General features: G+C 45.7%; 1 protein-coding gene and 1 long non-coding RNA gene across 15 annotated transcripts; one reads left to right on the plus strand and one right to left on the minus strand.

The window, feature by feature from the left end:
* Window positions 1-1,598: 1,598 nt before the first annotated feature.
* Window positions 1,599-12,071, minus strand: LOC144378453 (uncharacterized). The gene is made up of 2 exons (XR_013440098.1): window positions 11,662-12,071; window positions 1,599-8,078 (listed from the first exon to the last, which is right to left on the minus strand). It is a non-coding gene; the product is annotated as an uncharacterized LOC144378453 (long non-coding RNA).
* Rabl2b (RAB, member of RAS oncogene family like 2B) lies at window positions 5,857-20,715 on the plus strand. 14 transcript variants are annotated; one of them, XM_013362745.4, is made up of 10 exons: window positions 5,857-6,015; window positions 6,317-6,434; window positions 7,307-7,457; window positions 14,442-14,471; window positions 15,517-15,596; window positions 16,353-16,432; window positions 18,679-18,790; window positions 19,058-19,155; window positions 19,436-19,519; window positions 19,678-20,715. In XM_013362745.4, exons 3-10 carry the CDS (start codon window positions 7,351-7,353, stop codon window positions 19,756-19,758), a joined length of 672 nt encoding a protein of 223 aa, XP_013218199.2. In that variant the 5' UTR covers window positions 5,857-6,015; window positions 6,317-6,434; window positions 7,307-7,350; the 3' UTR covers window positions 19,759-20,715. The 14 variants fall into 14 exon arrangements, 13 of the variants coding, with proteins under 13 accessions (XP_013218199.2, XP_040131957.2, XP_077908583.1 ...); XM_040276023.2 differs by having other exon boundaries at window positions 6,317-6,430; XM_013362744.4 differs by having other exon boundaries at window positions 5,862-6,222.
* The last annotated feature ends 1,652 nt before the right edge of the window (window positions 20,716-22,367 follow it).

The raw sequence follows: 22,367 nt of genomic DNA on the forward strand, positions 1-22,367 counted from the left end.
AGGTATCCCCAGCCATGGAATTTCCCCAGATGAGTCCTGAGAAGAAAGTTTGCTGTGGGCACAGGACACCCATCCCTGGCAGATGGATGATACGAGGGTTCAGAGAAAGTCACTCTGAGCACCCCCTGCTGGCCACTGTGGGCAGTTGAGGATGCTCAGTGCTCACTACTCAGCAATGGCCCTGCGCCCCCTTGTGGCAGTCCTGGTGAAGCTCTGAAATTAATGGTAGAATCCACCATTCTGTGTTTGCTCGTACAGGATAAACAACAAAAGGCAAAAAAACACAGTCAACAAGCAAAAGTCAATTGATTTCTTAAAAGTCATCAAAACTGTATAGGAAAAATTGGAATTTAAAAACTAGAATAAGAAAAAAACTTAAACAATTCCATTTAAAATATCTCCCCCAGAGTTGAAAATTTAAAATATAAGTTTTTACTTACAACTGTGCTTTCAGAAAACCTTGGCAAATTGAAAGAAATCAAATAAAATATAAATAAATAGAGATATTTCTTGTTCATGTCTCTACATAGTCAAGATGAAATTCTCTCACACCTCATCTGCAGATTCAGCTCAATCACACTCAAATTTCCAGCAAACTGTTTCTGAACCAAGAATAGATAACACAGACTACAGAAGGACAAAGAACTCACACATCTATATTTCAACACCTGTCAGAAAGCTGAAGCAGTGAGGAAATGTGATGTTGTGAAGGAATACACAGGTAGATAAATGGAGATGAATGGAGAGGCCAAAGCTCACCCATACCAACAGAGTGCTAATGTTGTCAAAGGAAAAAGACCTTCAATGAAGAAAAGAGCATCTGCTACACAGATGGTGATGGAGTGCTTAGAAAATTTATAAGAGTAATGGGAGGAAAACCTTTATCAGATTCACAAAATTCACTCTAAATAGTCCATGGCTTACATTGAAAGTGTAAAACTATAAAAACTGTAGTAGAAAATATTTATGACCATGTTTCATATTGAGTTTTTTAAATGCAACTCCAAAACAAATCCATGAAAGAAAGAATTGATAATGTGGGCTTAATTAAAATTGGAATTGTCATTGGGCATGGTAGTGCATGCCTCTAGTCCCAGCTATTAGGTAGCCTGAGGCAACTTAGCAAGGCCCTATCTCAAAGTAAAAAAAATAAAAGTAAAAATTAAAAAAAAATAAGCAGACCTGGGAGTATAGCTCAGTGGTAGAACACCCCTGGGTTCTATGCTCAATACCAAAAAAATTTAAATAAAAATATCTACTCTGAAAAATTTATATTAAGGGAACAAAAAATAAGCCACAGATGGGTTAAAATATTTGGAAAATACATATCTAAAGTGGACTTGTATCCTAAACATGGTAAGAAACCAACAATCCAATTAAAAACAGGTGAAGATCTGAAGTGACAACTCACCAATGAAGATATGAAAATGGCAAAGAATCATAGAAATGCTTCTCAGCGTCCCCTGACATGAGGGGAAACGACCTACACTGCCGGGTTGGCACTACATGTGTATTAAGTGGCTGCAACCTTCTTTGATGCAGTCTCCATTGGAAGATGTAGAACCAGAACTCTCATTTATTACTAGTGGAATACAGAGTTCATCACTTTTAAAAGTTTAATTTTTTCCCAGAGTTATACATGAGCACACCATATGATTCAATATGAACCTAAGAATTTTCAACTGCTTAGAAAATATGTCTTGAAAACATGTCTAAATACAGCATACAATTACACAAGAAGTTCTATGCAGAATAGCCAAATAAATTAAGGAATCAGAATGTGCCTTAATGACAGAAATGCAGTACATTTGTGTGATGGAGGCCTGGGGTCTCTGAGCTTCCCCAGGCCTCTGACCTGGTCCACCTGGGCTGCCCTTACTCTTGTGCCCCACACTAGGGCACAGTAGTGGGTTCTGTATGGAAACACCTGTAGATGCAGTTGATAAACAGGCTCAGGATGCAGTTGTTGCCTATGGAAAGAGATTTTTTAAAGTTGTACATGCATTCATTCATCTCAGGAAAATGCAGGCATAACAACCCAAGTCTGTATCTTTGCCCGGAGAACACCTGGAAAAGGACAGACAGACATGGAGGCAACTCCAGGATCCCCACATGGCCACAATGGCCAGGGAAAGCCTGGAGGTGGCTGTCATTAGAGGTCCTGCCTCTGAGTATCTCGGAGCACTTCATGCTGCAGCTTTATACCCCCATCCCAAATTTTAATCTCATCTCTTTCCACAAGATGCAATTCAACTGTATTTTGAGCTTGAATTTTTTTTTTTACTTTTCTGTTTTTGGGGGGTACTGGAGATTGAACTCAGGGATACTTGACCACTAAACTACATCCCCAGTCCTATTGTGTATTTTATTTATCTGTTGGTATTGGGGATTGAACAGGGCCTGTGCGCGCGAGGCGAGCACTCTACCTTCTGAGCTATATTCCCAGCCCTGAGCTTAGATGCCTTCTAGGGAGAAAGGGTGCTACAGAGAGAGCTATGCCACTGCCTAGCCCTGATGTAAAACCCCTGAAATTTAGTGTTCTGTTTATTTCCAACACATAAAATTTGCACATTTAAGCTAAAATGGAGCCCACTATTCCATGCCTTGATCTGAAAAAAGATTTTGCTATAGTTTCAATGTCTGCATTCCACATTTCATGTGTTAGAATCTCAACCCCCAAAGTCCCAGAGTCCAGAAAGCCCAGGGCTGGACAAACCACCTCTCCTACCTCCTCCAGCTTCTCCTCTAGCTATCTACAGTTTGGAACAGCCAAGGTGTCTCTTTTAATCTCAGAAGGAAAGGTGCATCAGGAAGGCACAAAAGAGGATGGGAAATCCACCCTTGTCTACTCTCCCTGGGCCTTCCTCAGCCATGTTTCCTTCTCAATACTCAAGGGAGATGCCCCACAGACACAAGCATGTCCAAATTCAGTCATACCCCACTCAGAAGGCTATTGCAGGAGTGTGACCCTGGGCACAGGTGGTGGGAAGGTGGAATACTTCCCTGTCTAGGGAAGACTTCACTGCACAGAAGTCACAGGAAGCTCAATTCTGATCTGTGACTGCTGAGCTGAAAAGACCCACCTTCGAGTCCTGAATAATTCTCAAATTCTCCCTCTAAAACAGGAAGCTGCCAACTACACTACTGAAGGATGGCAGTGGTTTCATCTAAGCAGAAAACTTAAGAAAATTCTTGATACCTCTGTTTTTTATTCAAAATGAAGCTCTATAACTTGTGTTGAAAGGTGAAAATCTGTACCTGTTCCCCATGGGGTGCTGGCCTGGCTCCCAAGGTACATTTCTTCCCAGATGCCCTGAAAGTTCAAGTAGCATCCTTTCTCTCCAGAAGGCATCACAGGAGGCCCAGCATTTGGGCCACTGCACTCAGAAAACCAACACAGCATTACATGCAGAGGCACCTCTGCCAGATTCCAAGGCCTGTCAACCATGTACTTTGCTTCTTGCTGTCTTCATCCGTTCGGATTACGGGTGTGGGATGGTAGGCTTTATTTCTGTTTGAGTTCCAAAATCTTGGCCTGGAATAATCCGAACAAATTTCAGAGCTTCACCGGAACTGCCACGAGAGGGTGCAGAAGCACCGCTGAGCAGGGAGTATTTAGCATCCTGCTCTGCTCAGGCAGGGGGTGCCCCGAGCCATTTTCTCCGACCCCTGTGAAGCTCCGATTTTGAGTGCTGAGGTGGAATGACTCCATGCCTTGTTTGTACAAGTAAACCACCACCACCACCTACCAGGCACAACCATAAAGCACAAAGTGATAAAGAAGTTAATCATGCTGATAAGAATGACCACATGTGAACTTACTGAATTAATTTGAAGCACGTGGATGCACAAGCTTATCAAACACATATTGGAAATCCAGGATCAGGAGCTCATCAAACATGCCAGACCATGGAGTAAGCAACCCCTCATTTGAGATCCCTAAAAGGAGGCATGCCCTGAGACTGGACATTGTGAGCACCCTGATCCCATCACCTGATCAATTCTCATCATGAGCCTTGCCCAGGAAAATCACCACCACAATAAACCTCTGAATCTCCATCCCCAGGCTTCAGCAGAGTACAACTTCTCCTGTCCATGATGATAGCACACGGCCCACTCCAAGCTGATATCTCAAGCTGACACTCTGAAACTGCTCTCTATTCCGAATGTTGGGAGTCTCCATGAGAACTCCCTGGGCCTTTCAAACATGGCGGTGGGCAAATTGCCAGTGGGCGGCTAGAACTCCCAAGGCCTTTCAGATAAGTAGCCACTAATGCAACATGGTGGCAGGCAAGTTGCCAGTGGGCAGATAAAAAGTTGCTTTGAAAATTTTCTAATTGGTCCTCCTGTCTTCCGTGATCGTGGACAGCTGGTGCCCCCCATGACTCTTATGCAGGGTGGACATGCATGCACCGTAGGTGATGATCTGACCTTTACTATGATTGGCCCCGGGAGCTTCCTGGTTTAAGATAACTGACTCTCACTTTCTATATAAGCTAGAACCAGCTTGCAGTCAAGTGCTTCATCTTTGTCACTGCTATCTGTGTGTGCGTTTTGATCTCCGACGACGAACCTTGGCCTTTCACTGAACGTGGCTCTGCACCCTGGACAAGTTCTATTTGACCACCTACAGTAATTCTGCATTTATATCTGCTTTTTGCCTTTGCTCAATTATATATATAAATAATTGTGTAATGTGTGATATGTGATTGAGAGTTATAGATATTAGAAATTAAGTTGAAATAAAAGAACTTGTGTTTGCCTGGCTTATGACTACCCGGTTTCCTATAGATTTAATGCACCTTCTCCCTGATCTTCCAGCCTTCTCAGAGCCTCCTTTGCAATATTACAGGTCTCTTTCTCTCTCTAGGGCACGGTAGCACACAGTCCCTAGAAAGTGTTTGGCATAAGAGCTGATCTCATGGGCACCTGGAACCTGCCAGGTGAATCAGTGACAGGCCCCTGTCCTAATTCCTGCTCACTCACAGCAATTTAGGCTTTGGGGCCATCTAGGCTCATGCTTAGTTACAAATGTCAAAATGAGGCAGGAGTATAGAGTTAAACTGGTGACAAAAGGCACTAAATGCTCTATGCTCAAGATGGATGGTCAAAAACTCTAGCCAGCTGCATTCATTGTTCAAAACTGAAAAAAAAAAATCAATTGATGTAACCAGATGTGACCACAACTGAAAGTAACCAGGACTCTCATTGGAATTCACTTCCACAGTAAAAGAAACACCTGGGGCAAGACTTAACGATTTGAGACACATTTATGATCATGTGCAAAACGGTGCAGGTGGACTAAGAAATTGCAACTTAATAATGAATATTGCTATGTAACCTATAAATATGCAAATTTCTGATCCACAGCTCTGTGTTTATCCTTTGCCTTCCTTGCCCTTCTGCCAATGGGGCAGAGCCACCTCTCCTGGCTTTTCTGCTTATGAGTAATCACATTGCTATATTAATCAATATTAATCAATATAAAAATTCTTTCTAACCCTCTCTTTATTAGTCCTGTTTGATTTCATTCCTTTAGCATGAGCTAAATGACCCGCTGAGTCGGTGACAAAAGTTGAGACATTTGCTCAAATTTACCCATCAAAGAACTACAACCTGCAGCAACCTCCTGCTCATAAGCCTGCAAAAGCTGATGGCCCTCCCTCCACGCCCCGGAACCTAGACCAGCCCGGCCCAAGGCCCCCCGACCCCGACCCAACCCCGAGTCCAGCCCCTGCACACAGCAGCTGAACCCGGGCGCTCCGGAGCCCAATGTCACTTTGTGGCCGGCCGCCGCTAGGCCCTGCGCCAGCCACCCCGTGCGCGGCGGGGTCCTTCGGGCGCTCTGCCGGGCAGCCCTGCTCGGGGTCCTTGGCGCGGTTGCGTAGCAGCTGCAGGACGCTGCACCCCGTCTGGCGGTGCTGCGTGAGCGGGCTGGCGGCTGGGCCCGGCGTGGCTACGGGTCCGCAGGGCGGTGGCGTCCCTGGTGTCTCCAGCCGTTGCCCCGGGTCGCACGTGAGGACGGGGCCTCCCAGGGTGCCTAGGCCGGCGGGGCCCGCCCCTCGGAGGCGCTTCGAGGGCCCTGGGCGGAGGGAGGGCCTGGGAAGGGTTCTCTCAGCCGAGCGTTGAGTGCCCAGAAGTGTTTGTCGAATGCAAGAGAGCTTGTCCCCACATCTCGAGGACAGCATCAGCCATTGAAGGCCTTCGAGCTCACAGTCCTAGGTTAGGTTTGGCTTTCGTATAGGTCGCTGCGCCGCAGAGTGGACGTGGAAGGAGAGAACCCTTACATGTTCACCAAGCATCTGCCACTTCCCAGGCACTGCACTAACGGCTGAGAGGACTGCAGTGAGCAAGGCTCAGTTCCTGCTAATGCAAAGGCATTACAGTCAACTCCTGTGCACACCTTTGAACTCAGTGCGAGGTCTGCCCAGTAAGTAAGTGCGAATTAGTGCTGTTAGGTCCTCATCAGAGTATCTTTTCTGTGTGCCTAGCTAGTTCAGGAACTTAGAAACGTTTGCAGTGCCATATTTAGGTGTGAGGGGAGTAGAACAGGCTAGAGATGATGTTATACATAGGCACTGGATGGTGGTGGTGTCTTGTATATATGGGAATGTGAAGAGCAGCAGTTGTGATGGGCAGGATTATAGTACCTGTGTTAACATGTAACTTGCCTGCAGGCCTTTCATTTCCTATTTACAGGTCTGATGGTCAATTACATGTCTGAATCTGGCACTAAGGGAAGCATTCTCCATGTAGTTACTATTTAGGAGCTGCTTGAAATTACTAGAGGTTTAAAAAATATCTCCTGTAGAAGAGGGTTTGGGGAATATCCATGTTGAGGAGAGACAGGCAGCTGCTGAATGCAACAGGATGGAAGATTAGGGGGAGGTGAGAGGTGAGAGGGCAGATAGTCAGGAATGTGGGTTAGGCATCTTTGGCTATGTAGTATATGTTATTTGGTGATGAGAACTCAGATTGTTTTTGCCTTACAATGTCTTGTACGTATCATGTGGCATGGGTACTATTTTTTGTCACTGTTTGACAAGTAAGAAAACCCATATGTTGAACTTGTAAAGTTTCAGCATCGCAGGTGGGAAGTGTGGCCTGAGCTTACTTGCACTAGGAAGATAACAGAATCTTATGAGACAAGGTTACGACCCTGAGGCCTAGCATGTGGCAGTTACATCAGTGGTAAAGGGAGAAAGATGTGTGTCCTTGGGTTCCTTTCTCCCATCCAGGAGGAAGAAACAGATTTGGCTGAGGGTAGTTCTTATCTCTAATAGCAACCTCTTTTTGACCTTCCCAGACACCGACAAGATCATCTAGCTGGGCCTCTACAACTGAGAGCCAATGGCAGGGGATAGAACCCAACCATGTGAGCTGGACCAAGAGAAATACGATGCTGATGACAACGTGAAGATCATCTGCCTAGGGGACAGTGCAGTGGGCAAGTCCAAGTATGTTGGGAGATTACGGAAAAATGACCAGGCCCAGAGTGGATCTGGGTTGTTAGAAAAGTCCTCCATAGTGGCTTCTATGGCCTGGTGAGGGAGCAGTCTTGGCTGGAACACAGGTTTACATGGAGGAACAAGGAAACCACCTCAGCAGATGTGTGTGTTGAGGGAGTGGGGGGTAAGTCAAAAAGACAGAGGAAATTTGGGTATTTCCACAAGTCCTGATTGAAAGTGTAGAGCAGGTTACCCTAGAGACTACTGACGTGATCAAGGGTGAGGATGTGAAAACTGGGGAACTTCTGTATGTGGTATGTGGGCTGAGGGATTATGGGCCTGAGACAGTGGGACTGGAAAGAAGAAAGTGACAGATTGGTTAAAGGTGGTAAAGATGCTTTCTTGAAGCAACTCCTGAGGCTGAGAAGTATGGATAGCAATCACAATCAATTTAGTCCATTGACTTCAGTACCTACCTGATCCACTGTGGAACCTTCTGCCTAGAGAAGTGAGGAGAGGCTCTGCAGTGAGTGCTGGCGGCTTGTCCTCATGAGATGTGCCACTTCTCATCCCTAGCAATATCTCAGGTAAAATGTTCCACAGGTAGAGACCAGGATGGCAACAGTATATCTGAAGAAAGGTGGGTAGGTAAGAAAAATCTTGGTTCAGTTTCAATGGGACTCAGGAACTCTTTGCAAATTTTTAAGTATCTCTAAACCCAGGAGAAACTCTCTTTAAGAAACTAATTAATGGGCTAGGGTTATGGCTCAGTGGCAGAGTGTTTGCTTTGCATGTGTGAGGCACTGAGTTTGATACTCAGCACCACATATAAATAAAAAAATAAAGATCCATCAACAACTAAAAAGAAATTTTTTTAAAAGAAGCTAATTAATGCCCATGTTCCTCCTATCTGGGGGCATCTGTCTATGCACAGCCTCAGTTCCAGAGGGTAGTTTTGAAACTGTAATGCCTTCTTGAAGTTTAGAGATTTACAGTGCTGGCAGCACAGATCAACAAGCCTTCTTAAAGTGTGCTTTTTTCCTCATGTGGCATATTTACTATTCTAGATGCCATTTTCCTTATGAGCACCCAGGACTCCATTGAGTGTGGGCTCTAATGATGGCTCCCAACCCCCAAGCATCCTGGGACCTGGTGCTGCCTCCTGGAAAGGCGTTCCCTTCATTCCTGAGTGTGCCATCTGTTAAGAGAAGATATCCTGGCAACACTTGAGCCAGCCAGCTCAAGAGGTCCCGCGTGGACCCCTTTCACTGTCCAAATGCTCAGCACTAGTCAGACCTGCTCCATATATAAGAACCTCCTTTGTTCCCACTTATCACAGCACCTGGCTGAGTTCACTTAACATAATGCTTTCAAGGTTCATCCATGACATAGACTATTCCTTTTATGGCAATAGTATTCCATTGTATCTACACACCAACTTGTTTATCTGCTCCTCCTGAAAGGCTCATGAGGTATTTGTACCTTTTGGATATTCACCATGTCTGTTGGACTCCCTGCAGTCAGGTTTCCGGTATACAACTGGGAGTGACAGTGCTGTGTCACACGGTGACTCTGTGTTCAATGTTATGAGGAACTGCCAGTTTGTCCTCCACAGTAGCTGCATCATGTCACACTCCCACTGACAATGCACGGAAGTTCTGATTTCTCCACGGCCTTACCCACCTTCTTTTCCATTTCTGTGATACTAGTCATTCATCTCATTGTGGTTTTGATTTGCATTTCCCAGGACTAATGAAGCTGAGCATCCTTTGGTGTGCTTATTGATCATTTGTGTATTTACTTTAGGGAAATAGCCTATATTTACGTTGGGTGGTTTGGGGGTTTTGTGATGTTATAGGATGTCTTTATATATTCTGCTTACTAAACTCCTATCAAATATATGATTTACAAATATTTTCTCTCATTCTTTGGGTTGTCTTTTTACTTTCTTGATAGTTTCCTTTGATGCACCAGAGTTTTTAAAAATTTTTTAAATTTTTATTAGTTATTGATGAACCTTTATTTATTTGTTTATATGTGGTTCTGAGAATCGAATCCAGTGCCTCACACATGCTAGGCAAGCGCACTACCACTGAGCCACAACCCCAGCCCAAGTTTTTAAATTTTATGATTCTAATTTACCCATTTTTTTCTTTTTGAGTTTTTGGTGTCATATTTAAGAAATCATTCCAAATCCATGGACATGAAGATTTTCCCTGTATTTTCTCCTAAGAGTTTAATAGTTTTAGCATTTCGGGTCTTTTTGTTACTTTTTGTTAAGTTTTGCTCAGGGTATGTCTTAAGGGTCTACATTCTTTGCTTATTGTTGAGCACCGTTTATTGAAGAGACTGACCTTTCCCCACTGGATGTCTTGGCATCCTTGTCAAAAATCGACTGACCACACGTGAGAGGTTTCATTTCTAGGTTCTATTTTGTTCCATTGGCCTACACCTCTACACTACACTCTTGATTACTTCACATTTGTAGTTTAGGTGTGAAATCAGGAAATGTCAGTCCTCTAACTCTGTTTTCCTTTTTCAAGCTTGCTTTGGCTACTTGGAATCCCTTAGATTTCCATGTGAGTTTAGGATCTATTTTCTGTTCTACAAAAGAAAAAAGACGTTTTGATTTTGAAAGAGATTGCATTGGATGTGTAAATTGCTTTGAGTGGTTTTATCTACCACACAGTAAGTCTCCAAGTTCACGAATGCAGATGTTCTTCCATTTACTTGGTCTGGTTTGATTTTTCAGCAACGTTTTGTAGTTTTCAATGTTGCAAGTCTTATGTCTCCTTGATTAAATTTATTTCTAAGTATTTTTTTTCATGGGATTATAAAAGGAATTATTTTCATTTCTTTCCCTGTCATTCATTGCAAGTGAATAGAAGTATAATTGCTTTTTGTGTGTCAATTTTATATTTTTCACCTTTGCTGAATTTTTTTTATTATTATTATTACATATAACAGGTTTTCGTTGTCTTTAATTGTATTTCTGCCTTTCTATTTTGGAAGAGTTTTGCTTCTTGCACAGGTGTGCTGGCTGGAGTTCACAGTACAGTGCTGAATAGAAGCATGAAGCAGGTGTCCTTGCCTTGTTCCTGATCTTGGGGAAAAGCTTAACAGTGTCCCCCCATTGAGTGTGATGTCAGCTATGAGCTTTTCATATATGGCTTTACCCTGCTGATGAATTAGACTGAACAAAAGAATAGAAGAACTAAAATTTAAAAATAGAGAAAAAAAATCAATGAAACTACAAGTTGGTTCTTTAGCTAGATTGACTAGGAAAAAAAAGGAAACACAAATGTAGCTGAGGATATGAGTATTCACTTTACAGAAATGAAAATAATGTATCGAGACTATTGTGAAGAACTGGGTGCCCACAAATGTAGTAACTCTTCTAGTTTACTGAGTATTTTCTCATGAAGTGATGTTTGATTTTGTCTTATCCTTTGTCTGCATCCATTGAAATGATCACCTGATTATTTTTCCTTCATTGTACTCAGGTGATGTATTGAGTTGATCACTTTTCTTAAATTATATTCCAAGCACAAGTCCCTCTTGGTTATGGTGCATAATCCTTTTAATATGCTGCTAGATTTGAGTTGCTAGTGTCTTGTGGTTTTTTTCTGCCTGCAGTTTTCTTTTCTTGTACCCTCATTATCTAGCTTTGATCAAGGCAATGCTGGCCTAATAGAAAAAACTAGTCAGTGTTTCCTCCTCTCTATAATTTTTGGAAGAGTTTGAGAAGGATTGCTGTAAACTCTTAAATTACTGCTAGAATTTACCAATGAAGCTATCCACTCCCTGGCTTTGCTTTTGGGTAGGTTTTTATTTTGATGATGGATCTCACTAAGTTGCCCAGGCTGGCCTTGAATTTTTTTCCTGCCTTCCTATAGGTTACTTAGACTTTTTAAAAAATTGATTTTTATTTATCTATAGTTTTTGAGTGTTCCTCTCTGTGTGGCTCCTGTGGTGGTGGTTTTAGGTATTAAGTTGGAGGCAACTTTCCGGTCACAGACATTAGGAGTGAAGCATCGCAACCCTGCCTGCTTTTACATCCCTTTACCCTCCCTTATTTAACTGTATCAATATTTCCTTTCCATAACTGAGAGCTCTCATCAGTGTTACAATGTTTGCTTTAACCATCAAAAATAATTTGAAATTTTCAAAGGAGAGAAGACATTGTATTATATTTTCCAGAATTTTTCCTTACCTTGTTCTTTCTTCCTGATACTCTGAGGTTCCTTCTTATATCATTTTCCTTTCTGTTTCTAGAATTTCCTTGAGCCATTCTTTTAGGGTAGCCTGCTAGAAACGAATTCTCTTCTTTCTCATTAATGTGAAACAAAGAAAGAAACAAAAACAAAAACTTAGTTTCTCCTTCACTCTCAAGAATTTTCACTGCATTTAGAATTCTGGGTTGACAGTTCCTCTGTTTGAATACTTAAGAATCATGTGCCCTTTCCTGTGGCCTCAGTAGTTTATGATGAGGAATCCTCTGTCATTTAGTGTTTTTCCCCCAAAGGTAAGTGGGTAAGTGGCTTCTCTCTCTTCCTCCCTCCCTCCTCTCCTCCTCTCTGTCTCCTCCCTCCCTCCCTCTCACCCTCTTCCTCCTTTTCTTTCTCTTTCCCATCCCTCTCCCTCTCCCTGTCTCTCTCTGTCTCCTCCCTCCCTCCCTCTCGCCCTCTTCCTCCTTTTCTTTCTCTTTCCCATCCCTCTCCCTCTCCCTGTCTCTCTCTGTCTCCTCCCTCCCTCCCTCTCGCCCTCTTCCTCCTTTTCTTTCTCTTTCCCATCCCTTTCCCTCTCCCTGTCTCTCTCTGTCTCCTCCCTCCCTCCCTCTCGCCCTCTTCCTCCTTTTCTTTCTCTTTCCCATCCCTTTCCCTCTCCCTGTCTCTCTCTGTCTCCTTCCTCCCTCCCTCTCACCCTCTTCCTCCTTTTCTTTCTCTTTCCCATCCCTTTCCCTCTCCCTGTCTCTCTCTGTCTCCTCCCTCCCTCCCTCTCGCCCTCTTCCTCCTTTTCTTTCTCTTTCCCATCCCTTTCCCTCTCCCTGTCTCTCTCTGTCTCCTTCCTCCCTCCCTCTCACCCTCTTCCTCCTTTTCTTTCTCTTTCCCATCCCTTTCCCTCTCCCTGTCTCTCTCTGTCTCCTCCCTCCCTCCCTCTCGCCCTCTTCCTCCTTTTCTTTCTCTTTCCCATCCCTCTCCCTGTCTCTCTCTGTCTCCTCCCTCCCTCCCTCTCGCCCTCTTCCTCCTTTTCTTTCTCTTTCCCATCCCTCTCCCTGTCTCTCTCTGTCTCCTCCCTCCCTCCCTTTCTCTCCCTCCCTTGCTCTCTCCCCCTGCTTTCAAGGTTTTTTTTTTCTTTTTCTGCGTCTCTGGAGTTTAGGAGCTGACTAAGCTGTGTCCTGTTGTGGCTTTCTTTGGATTTACTTTGTTTGACATATGTTCAGCCTCTTGACTCCATAGGTTTATGTCTTTTGCCAAATTTAGGAATATTTTTATTTTATTTTATTTTTTTTTTAATAAACTTTTTCTTCTTCTCTTTTTTTTTTTTTTTTTAAAGAGAGAGTGAGGGGGGGGGACAGAGAGAGAGAGAATTTTAACATTTATTTATTTTTTCTTAGTTCTCGGCGGACACAACATCTTTGTTGGTATGTGGTGCTGAGGATCGAACCCGGGCCGCACGCATGCTAGGCGAGCGCGCTACCGCTTGAGCCACATCCCCAGCCCTAGGAATATTTTTAAATGATTTTTTAGTTATAGGAGGTCACAATGACTATTTATTTTTTTCATGCAGTGCTGAGGATCAAACCTAGTGCCTCCCCAATGCTAAGCAAGAGCCCTACCACTGATGCATAACCCTACCCCAATTTAGGAATTTTTAAAATGTTATTTCTTCTATTTTCCAGTCTGGTCTTCTTTTTCCTTTCCTTTGGAGGTTTCAGTGACAAACATTTTTTGTTCACAGGTCCCCTGGGACCTGTTCCCTTTTTCCACTCTACTTTTTCACTATTGTCCATATTGAGGGATGTTTTTTCTGTGTTCTAAAGTTTTGTTTTGTTTTGTTTTGTTGTTGTTGGACAGAATGCCTTTATTTTATTTGTTTTTACTTTTATGTGGTTTTAAAGATTGAAACTAGTGTCTCACACATGCTAGGCAAACATTCTGCCACTAAGCCACAACCCTAGCCCCAGTAATTCTTAACATAAGTTATTTATAAGTGGTTTTATATGTTTGATTGTCTTTCAATTCTAACATACAGAAATGGTTAAATTTTTTTAAAAATAGTTGTGTTAATTGTGATATAATCTTGATCATATCTTTTGGGGAAGGGTGGCTTGCTTTCTTTTTTTTTTTTTTTTTTTTTTCAGTTGGTGGTCAGTTATGTGAAAGCCAGAAAAGGATTCAGAGACTGGGGATCTGTATTAAGCTTATTGACTGTGCCCACCACATTCACGTGTTTGGAGGGTGCCTGAGCCCTACTGCACCTTTGCTCTTCCCTAAACATTGGGGATACAGCAGCAAGATACAGACTTGAGAACTACTCTGGTCCGTAATCCATTCTGATTGAGGGGGAATAAAATTACCAGCACCTCAGCTGCTGTTATGTACAAGGTAGAAAGGGAGGAAGGAATACAAAATTATTAAACAAAGTCCTCAGGGTCAGTCTCCCTGCTTGAGTGACATTTGAGCAAAGTCCTCAGGACCTCCAGAATCTTGGGGAAGTGGCTTTTGAGTGGAGCATGCAGTCTTCCTGGCCTCAGTTTCCCTGTACATAAAACAGTGTGCTGAAGTAGAAACCATGGATCTGAGAGCTTCACGTGGACTGCTCTTACAGTGACACAAGTCCTTATTGGGAACTTCACCTAGAAACCATGTGGGTGGAAGTCAGCAGGAGAGGGGAAGCCACATGTAGTTTTTAGGTTGTCAGCCTGGGGGTAATAAAGTAGGGACAAGAAAAAGACACTGCCTGATGACTGCCTTAAATACTCTCTTACAGACTCATGGAGAGATTTCTCATGAATGGATTGTATCCTTCAAGTCTGGAGATGCCCCTTGTTCCTGCGACTCTTCCCACTCTGATGCATCTCCACCTCCTCCACCAGGGAAGAGTGGTGGGCAAATGAATGCCTGGCTTTTTCTCATTGCCTGCTCACTGGGTAACCTGCATGCCCTCACATGATAGGTGCACTCGGGTTTGGAACTTGCTCATATTTGGCTTTATTTTGTATTAGGAAGGCAGTAAGAATGGCTGACAACACCTGATATGGATCAAATGCTTGGGTTCAGATCCTTCTTGGGCAGGTCCCTTAACCTCTGACCTGAGAGATCAGGCCCCATAATAAGGAATGAACTTTGTAGTATATAAGCTTCTGTCTTCCCCCACTTCCCATGAATTGTTGCATTGTTTATTTTGGAATGAGGCCCTCCCTGTAACGCCCAGGTGAGGCCACTCAGAACCAAGAGTGAGAAAACCTCCAGAGCCTGTTGCTCCCTGACCTGGCACTGTGTAGCTGAAGGCAGTTGCTCTGGAATCTTAGTTTTTGGTCCACCTCATAGCCAGTGCTACTCTCCACCCAGCCTAACTGCTGGCTCTGCAAGTTACAACATCCAGCATCTTTGTGCTTCAGGAGGCAAACTTCAATTTATAAACAGCTTATCAGCTGTCTGATTTGTGGGCACTTTTTTCCATGGAACAGCCATGTTGCTGCCTAGGGCTAGGGTTTCCTTTCTGGGCTACAAGGGTTCTGTCCATGCAGAAGGCATCCACAGTTGCATTTTCCAGCTCCATGGTGCCACTTATGACAGCTTCTCTGATATCCTGGCCCAGGCTTCCTTCAGAGCTAGATGGCCAGAGCACACTCCCAACCCCTGCTGTCCTCACCCTTCCACTGGACCATGTGCCAGTGAGAGCCTCATTCTCCATCTCCAAAATTCATTCATTTAAAATATAAGTAACCAAAAAGAAAAGAAGGGAGAGGGCCATTCCATCACCCCAAACACCAAATACCTCCCTCCCTCCCTGCCCCTTCTTTAGCTCCATTATTCATCTTTGCTCCTTAACCTGAGTGCAGCCAGCCACAGCAGCTGTCCACATATGCTCTGACTCTGTACAAGCACACGGCCACCGTGGATGGCAAGACCATTCTCGTGGGTGAGCAGCATAGGCCCAGGCCACACTGAGCCTCAAGGGGAAGGAAGTGGGAGAGGAAGAGAGGTTTGAGGAGGTCCATGGAGGGATTCAGGGAGGGAGGAAGGAACACACAGGGACACGGTGCCTCTAACCCCAGCATCAGGCCAGAAGCAGCATACAGAGGAAGGTTCAGACAGGCAGACGTTGGGATTCTGTGCCTGCCAAAGGAGAGAGGAACACAGAGGCCTTGACAAGGCAGTAGCTTTCCTCATTCAGGGTTTCTCCTTCAGCCAGTGTAAAGAAATAGCAAATGTGGCCTGAGCATCCTCTCCCATGCGGAGTTTGACCTTCCATGAGGTCATGGCCTCTTCCTTGGCCAGGCCACTCCTCCTGCCTGACTATTCACCACCTGTGTCCATGGCACTGGAATTTGAAACTTTGGAGAACCCTGCATCTTGAATGTGGGGATGAGGGGCACCTACCTTTCCTCTTGTGGGTCTTCCTGTCTGCATTATCCCTCCTCCAGGCCCCTGGCCCCGTGTCCCCTCGACACACACGCCAGTGTACACATACCTCTCAGCACACCCAGTGCGTGTCCTGAGGACATAGGGCACTGTCTGAAGTTTCTTCCTTCCCACGCGCCCCCCATGCACTTATACACGACACTTGCCACATGTGTGGTGTTTCTGCGTACAGATACCCGTGCAGAAATGTCTGGGGCCTGGGGGGTCTGCTCTCCAGCCCCATCAGGCAGTCAGAGTTGTGTTCATGTTACAGACTTTTGGGACACAGCAGGCCAGGAGCGCTTCCAGAGCATGCATGCCTCCTACTACCACAAGGCCCACGCCTGCATCATGGTATGAGACCAGCTGGGGAGTAGACAAAGGCTCTGGGCGGTTCTGCCCTGAGGGGGAAGGGGACAGGGGCTCAGCAGTCCTGGGCCCTCCCAACCAAGCTGGTTCCTGTGGGAGGGGGGATCAGAACCTCCTAGATGCTTCAGAGCACGCAGGCTTCCCGGAGTTTCAAGTGAGATTCGCCAGGTGAGCTTGCCTCAGGTGGGAATGGGTAAAGGAGAGGTGAAGAACTTCCAGGGTGAGCAGCACCCTCAGGGCTCCAGAAGCAGATCCGACAGAGACAGGGCCACAGCCCCTCGCTGGTGAGCACATTCCCTCCAAGAAGCTCCCAGTACCTCCGATGCTTCCCAGTGACCCTTCCCTCTCAAACCAGCCCTCATCTTGTTCCCAGTGTCCTCTCTGCTGTCTGGGTGTAGTGGACTCCACAGGAATACCCAAAGCAGCATGGAGGGACTAGTGAAAAGGGGCCACGAACACCTGTGTCCCCCAGGAGTGCTGCCTGTGGGTTCCCCGGCTCCTTCTCAGGTCACCATTCTTAGAGGCTAAAAAGGAGTGTGTTTTTATTTTGGGCCACTTATGAATTTTTTCACATTAGTTGTCTGTACACATGAAGTAATAGACTGCTCAGGGCACTTTGCTACTGAGCTACATCCCCAGCCTATTTATTTCTTTATTTATTACACAAGGTCTCACTAAGTTGCTTAGGGTCTCACTAGATTGCTGAGGCTGGCTTTGAACTTGTGATCCTCCTGCCTCAGCCGCCCGAGCCACTGGGATTTCCAGTGTGTACCCAGCACCCAACTAAGCACATACCTAAACTCTACCACTAAGCCTCATTCCCAGCCCAATTGACTGGTTTTACACAAAATAAAAACTGGGGTGACACAAAACATCAGTTTTATACTGGGTCAAGAACCAATAATGTTTGGGGTCTCAGCTGAGAAGACCCCCTCCCCCAGCACCTCCACACACACTGGCAGCCAGCTGGACCACCAGCAGGTGCTGCTCCATGTGACTCCCAACACTGAACACCCAAGGGGAGCCTATTGAGAGTTCTCTTGCTGCAGTGGCCTCACCCTGCAGACCCCGTGCCTCGCTCTGGCTGCAGTCTCTCTGGTTAGAGCACTTGGGCGATATTGGTATTTGAAATCTGCCCTGCCTCCCGTAGCTTTTTGTACCACCCAGCCTTCCAGCCCTGCCTTCTACTTAGTGGCTACCTGTAGTATGCACAGACTCACCCTAAGCCTGAGTGGCTATCACTTACCCATAAGGAGCAGCAACAGAGGACACGCAGAAGGAGTTGGTCACCCTCCCTCTCCCTTCAGCTCCTCCCCAGTTCACAGCCACCCCTGATGTTGTCATTAGAGGTTCTCTTTCCCCTGGGCACCCACTTCTGGCACGTGGGCTCTGTGCTGTGCGCATGCAGGTGCCAGTGGGCAAAGACCCAATGCTGCTGCAGGAGCCTAGCAGCTGGCCACACTGTGGTGAGAACAGAGGAGTCTCCTCTCCTGCCCTCTGGTAAGAAAGGGCTTGTCACCAGACCCCTCCTGCAGTGCCTTAAGTACAGAACCTTTAGGATTTCCTAGAGTTTTAATCCTGATAACTAATGGTACTAAATAAGAATGGTGCGGTAAAGCAGATAGGAGCCAAAGTCTGTCTCTCAAGAACCCAGAAGTTTACTTCTAGCTGTTGAGAGCCACAAACAAGTCAAGATGGCGCCTGGCACTTTGCCAGGAGGAGTGATTTGAGAAGTAATGCCAGCGAGACATTAAGATGATGTTAATTGAGTTAAGCTGTGTATAATTATTAAGATGAAGTAACGCCAGCGAGCCATTAAGATGATAGAGATTCCTTATTGGCTAATTGCTGTATCTGGATGATGTTAATTGAAACAAGCTGTGTATAGTCAGTTAAGTGTATATATAGCTCTGCTGTCCTACAGTAAGGCGGCTCCCGCTGTATCAACCTTCACAAGTTGCTTGTCACCCCCCCCCCGCCCCCGTTATTTTGCCCAGCCCAGCCGGACTGCGGCACCTAGCCATCTCAGTTTCAGTCCTCTCACTTCTCTCTCTGGAAGTAGCCTTCTGCTTGTGCCACATCATTGGCTCCTCTCAGACCCTCTTCTAAGGGTGTTGGCCTGGGCTCCCACTCTGTGGCACATGCTCACACTTCACTGACTGGGTATTTTGAGTCACCTAGGTGGAGTTCAGAGATGTCGACATACCAGAACTGTCTTCTGTATCTTGCAGGTGTTTGATGTGCAGAGGAAAGTCACCTATAAAAACCTGAGTACCTGGTATGCAGAGCTTCGGGAATTCAGGCCAGAGATCCCATGCATCGTGGTAGCCAACAAAATTGATGGTGGGCCATCCCTGCACCTGGGTGACAGTGACGCATGGGACCCATCTCCATGTTTCCTCTCCTCTCCTAGGGCAGGCAGCTGTCAGCAATTTGTTCTCCCTTCCCAGTAAGGATGTCAGCTGAGCCATCCTTGCCCTCTTCCTAAGATACAGAGGACACAACCCTGATCATCTCTGCCCTACTTTGTGGCACAGGGCCCCCACTGACCCTCCAGTCCCCTCTCCTTTCCCCTGGACAGACAGGCCAATGCCCTACTTCTCTCTGCAGCAGATATAAATGTGACCCAAAAAAGCTTCAATTTTGCCAGGAAGTTCTCTCTGCCCCTGTACTTTGTCTCAGCTGCTGATGGTACCAATGTCGTGAAGGTAATGGGAGTCTACCAAAGCAATTCAATGACGGGGCTGGAAGAGTCAGGTGGCAGTCACAGGGAGGCTAGGAAGGAAAGGGATAAGAGGACAGGGCCAGTGAGTGTGCACATGTGACAGGGAAGGGAGGATGTGATGGCCTGGGCTTGATGAGGCACAAATGCATTGGCCTTGCATGGGTTGGGGTTAGGTGAATTTGAGGATGAGTTGGCCGATTGTCGGGTTGGGTTCATGGCCTTCCTGCCCACTGCCACACTGTTTCCATCTCCATCCCCTCCAGCTCTTCAATGATGCAATTCGATTAGCTGTATCTTACAAACAGAATTCCCAGGACTTCATGGACGAGGTTTTGCAGGAGCTTGAGGTAGGTCAGGCCAAGTTTTGAGTGGGATAGACAAAGCAGGCCTTCTTTCAAAGATGTGGAATATAACACAATATAGTGGCTTTTGATTGTCTTTAAATGTATCAGAACCACAGCTGGGCAAATGCAGGGCCAGGCCTCACCTGTGACCTTGTTCACAGAACTTCAAGTTGGAGCAGAAAGAGGAGGATGCACCCAACCAAGACCAGAGTAGCAGGATCGAAAACCCATCCCCCTCCTGACCAGAGGGCTGTCTCTCATGGCTGACTTGGGGATGTGTGGGGGAGCCTTTGAGAATACCCCTTCAGCTCTGAATAGAAAATCTCCTGGCCACCCCTGCTCAGCCTCCCATAAACTCGCCCTATAACATAGGATGAGATTAGCAATAGCATCCTGGACAGGTAGGAGGTCCCCCAGACCTGCTTGCAACAGAATTGGGGATTGGTGTCTTTCATACCTCCCATCCCACTCTGAGCCGGCCAGTGGAAGGAACCAGAAAACATAATTGTGTGTCTCTTCACAGTAAACACACATTTAGGTGTTTCTTGTTTTTTGTTTTTTCTTCCCCAAATTGACCTCAGGGAATGTACCTTGCATTTCTTACAAGAGAATGATTGCTATTCCCTGATTACCCCAGGCCCCCACTGCAAATGTGTAAGGCCTTGTCCTTTTTCCCCTCTAGTCTCCTCAGTCAACTTTTTAAAAGATGTGTTTGAACAGACAGCTATTCATTCCAAGTTTTTGAGCACCTAAAAATTTCAGGAGCTCTTGTAGGTCAGGCCAAAATCACAGGAACAGGTTTGCCATTAAAATTAAATGATAGCAGGTAACAAGTCTAGCCATACTTGGTCATATAAATACACAAAGGAAAGTAAACAGTACTGGCTGTAAACAGCCAGACCATGAGAATACCTATTTTGATTATAAGAAAGCAACTTTCAGAACTGCTCCCTTCGAAGCCTGTCTATCAGCTTGGGAGTTATTCCTTCATTTCTCCAGGACAAATGAGATCTTGTGCCTCCCAGGGGTGGCCGAGGACTGCAGAGGAAGAGCTGTTCAGCTGCCTTTGAGCCATACCCGTGTCCAAGGCTTGCTAGTGTGCTTTTAGGATCATCTTGGGCATCATTTGCATTGGGGTCTTTAATTTATTGTCTGTATTATTTCTGTTTTTACATTAAAGATTGAATTACCAAAAAAAAGTATACATGTGTGCTTTATGGATCTGAGCAAAAAGACAAAACATATTGTCAACCAATGAATGAGGGGAGTCTGCCTTGGTCTGCCATGTCAACTTTTGACCAACTGTGAAGGAGACCATTTCAGTGGAATGCGGTATTTTAAAAAGAATAGGTATTGATTTGGGAGCTTGAGAATAAACGTGTTTCCCCTTTAAGTAATTTGTACATGTTCAACTTAGATTTCAACTGCTCAGGAGTTTTCATGAGGTGGAATTTTTTTATTATTTATTATAAATGACTAATAATTTGAGGGCTGGTTCGTTTTTCGCTGTGCTGGGGAACAAATTCAGGGCTACAAACTTCTTGTTGAGGTAGACTTCAAAATTGATTCACTGTCAATATTGACTTTATGAAGCTGCTTTGTATCGGGCTTTCCAGAAGCAGACCCTGGGAGGGCAATTGTTCAATGGCTCACCAGGGCGATTCTCTCAGAAACAAGGGAGAGGAGGGGGAGGTTGGGAGGCAAGAAGCTGAGCGAGGTTGTGGTCTCAGTGGAGGCCAGCTTCAACCCTCCTCCCATCCCGGGGAAGCACTGCGGGCCAGACTCCCTCGGAATTGGTCCTGCCTCAAGGCCGGGCTCTCCTGAGCCAGTCAGCCAGTCTCCAGGGCAAGTGGTTCCTGTTTGAGTTAGGGCCCCTCTCTGAGGAAAGGGCAGCTGTGGGTTTTATCCGTCAGTGCCGAGTACCCATCCTCAGCCACTCACCCTCTGTTGCTTCTTAGGCAGTTCACGTCATCCAGGCCCAGCTTCCCCAACATCCGACCAGTCCTAACTTCTGGGAAATGTACAAGCGGAGAGTCAGGGAAACCAGAGCCCTGCTGCTGCAGTTGGACCCTCTTGAAGAGAGCAACATCCTCTCCCTTTCCCACCACCACCCTCTGGCTAGCACTTCTGCCAGTCTAGGTGGTTTGCCTTGTATGGATCCTGCTCCTCTTGACTGAGGGGCCTAAGCCATTTTGAGACAGTAGTTGCACTTAGAGCTGGATATGTGAGTACCAAGGTCGCAGGGTCACATGAGTACAGGTGCATGCCATCTGCCTCCATTATATAGCAACATCCTTCCTCCAGGTGAAGATTGGTGACCTCCTTCCAGAACACTAACTCCTTTCTCTGCTTGCCAGTTTCCTAGCACGTTCAGTGTTGAGGAAGCAGCTCTGCCTTTATGTTGTGATACTCTGTCACTTGATGGAAATCACCTCCCTACCAACTGCCTACAGTTGCAGACCAGAACCACAGATTCCCTGGGTGTGTCATTAAGAGATGGTGAGCAGGGCTCTCCCATCTCCATCCCTGGCTACTAGATGCAGGATACGAAATCCTACACAGATCGTTGAGTTGCATACCACATTCTGAAGGGCCTGTTGTGGTTAGAATAGAAGATGTCCCCAAAGCTTGTGTGAGAGAAAATGCAAGAATGGGTCAGGAGAACCTTAACCTAATCAGTGGATTAAATGGGTGGTAACTGCAGGCAGGTAGGTGTGACTGAAGGAGGTGGCTCACTGGGAGGATGCCTTTAGGGTATATATTTTGTCCCTTGTGAGAGAGCTCTCTGTGCTTCCTGAACTGGTTTCCTCTATCATCCCCTTCTGCCTTGATATTCTGCCTCCTCTCAGGC

Source organism: Ictidomys tridecemlineatus, chromosome 6 (genome assembly GCF_052094955.1).
Source record: "Ictidomys tridecemlineatus isolate mIctTri1 chromosome 6, mIctTri1.hap1, whole genome shotgun sequence".
NCBI classification, from domain to species: domain Eukaryota; kingdom Metazoa; phylum Chordata; class Mammalia; order Rodentia; family Sciuridae; genus Ictidomys; species Ictidomys tridecemlineatus.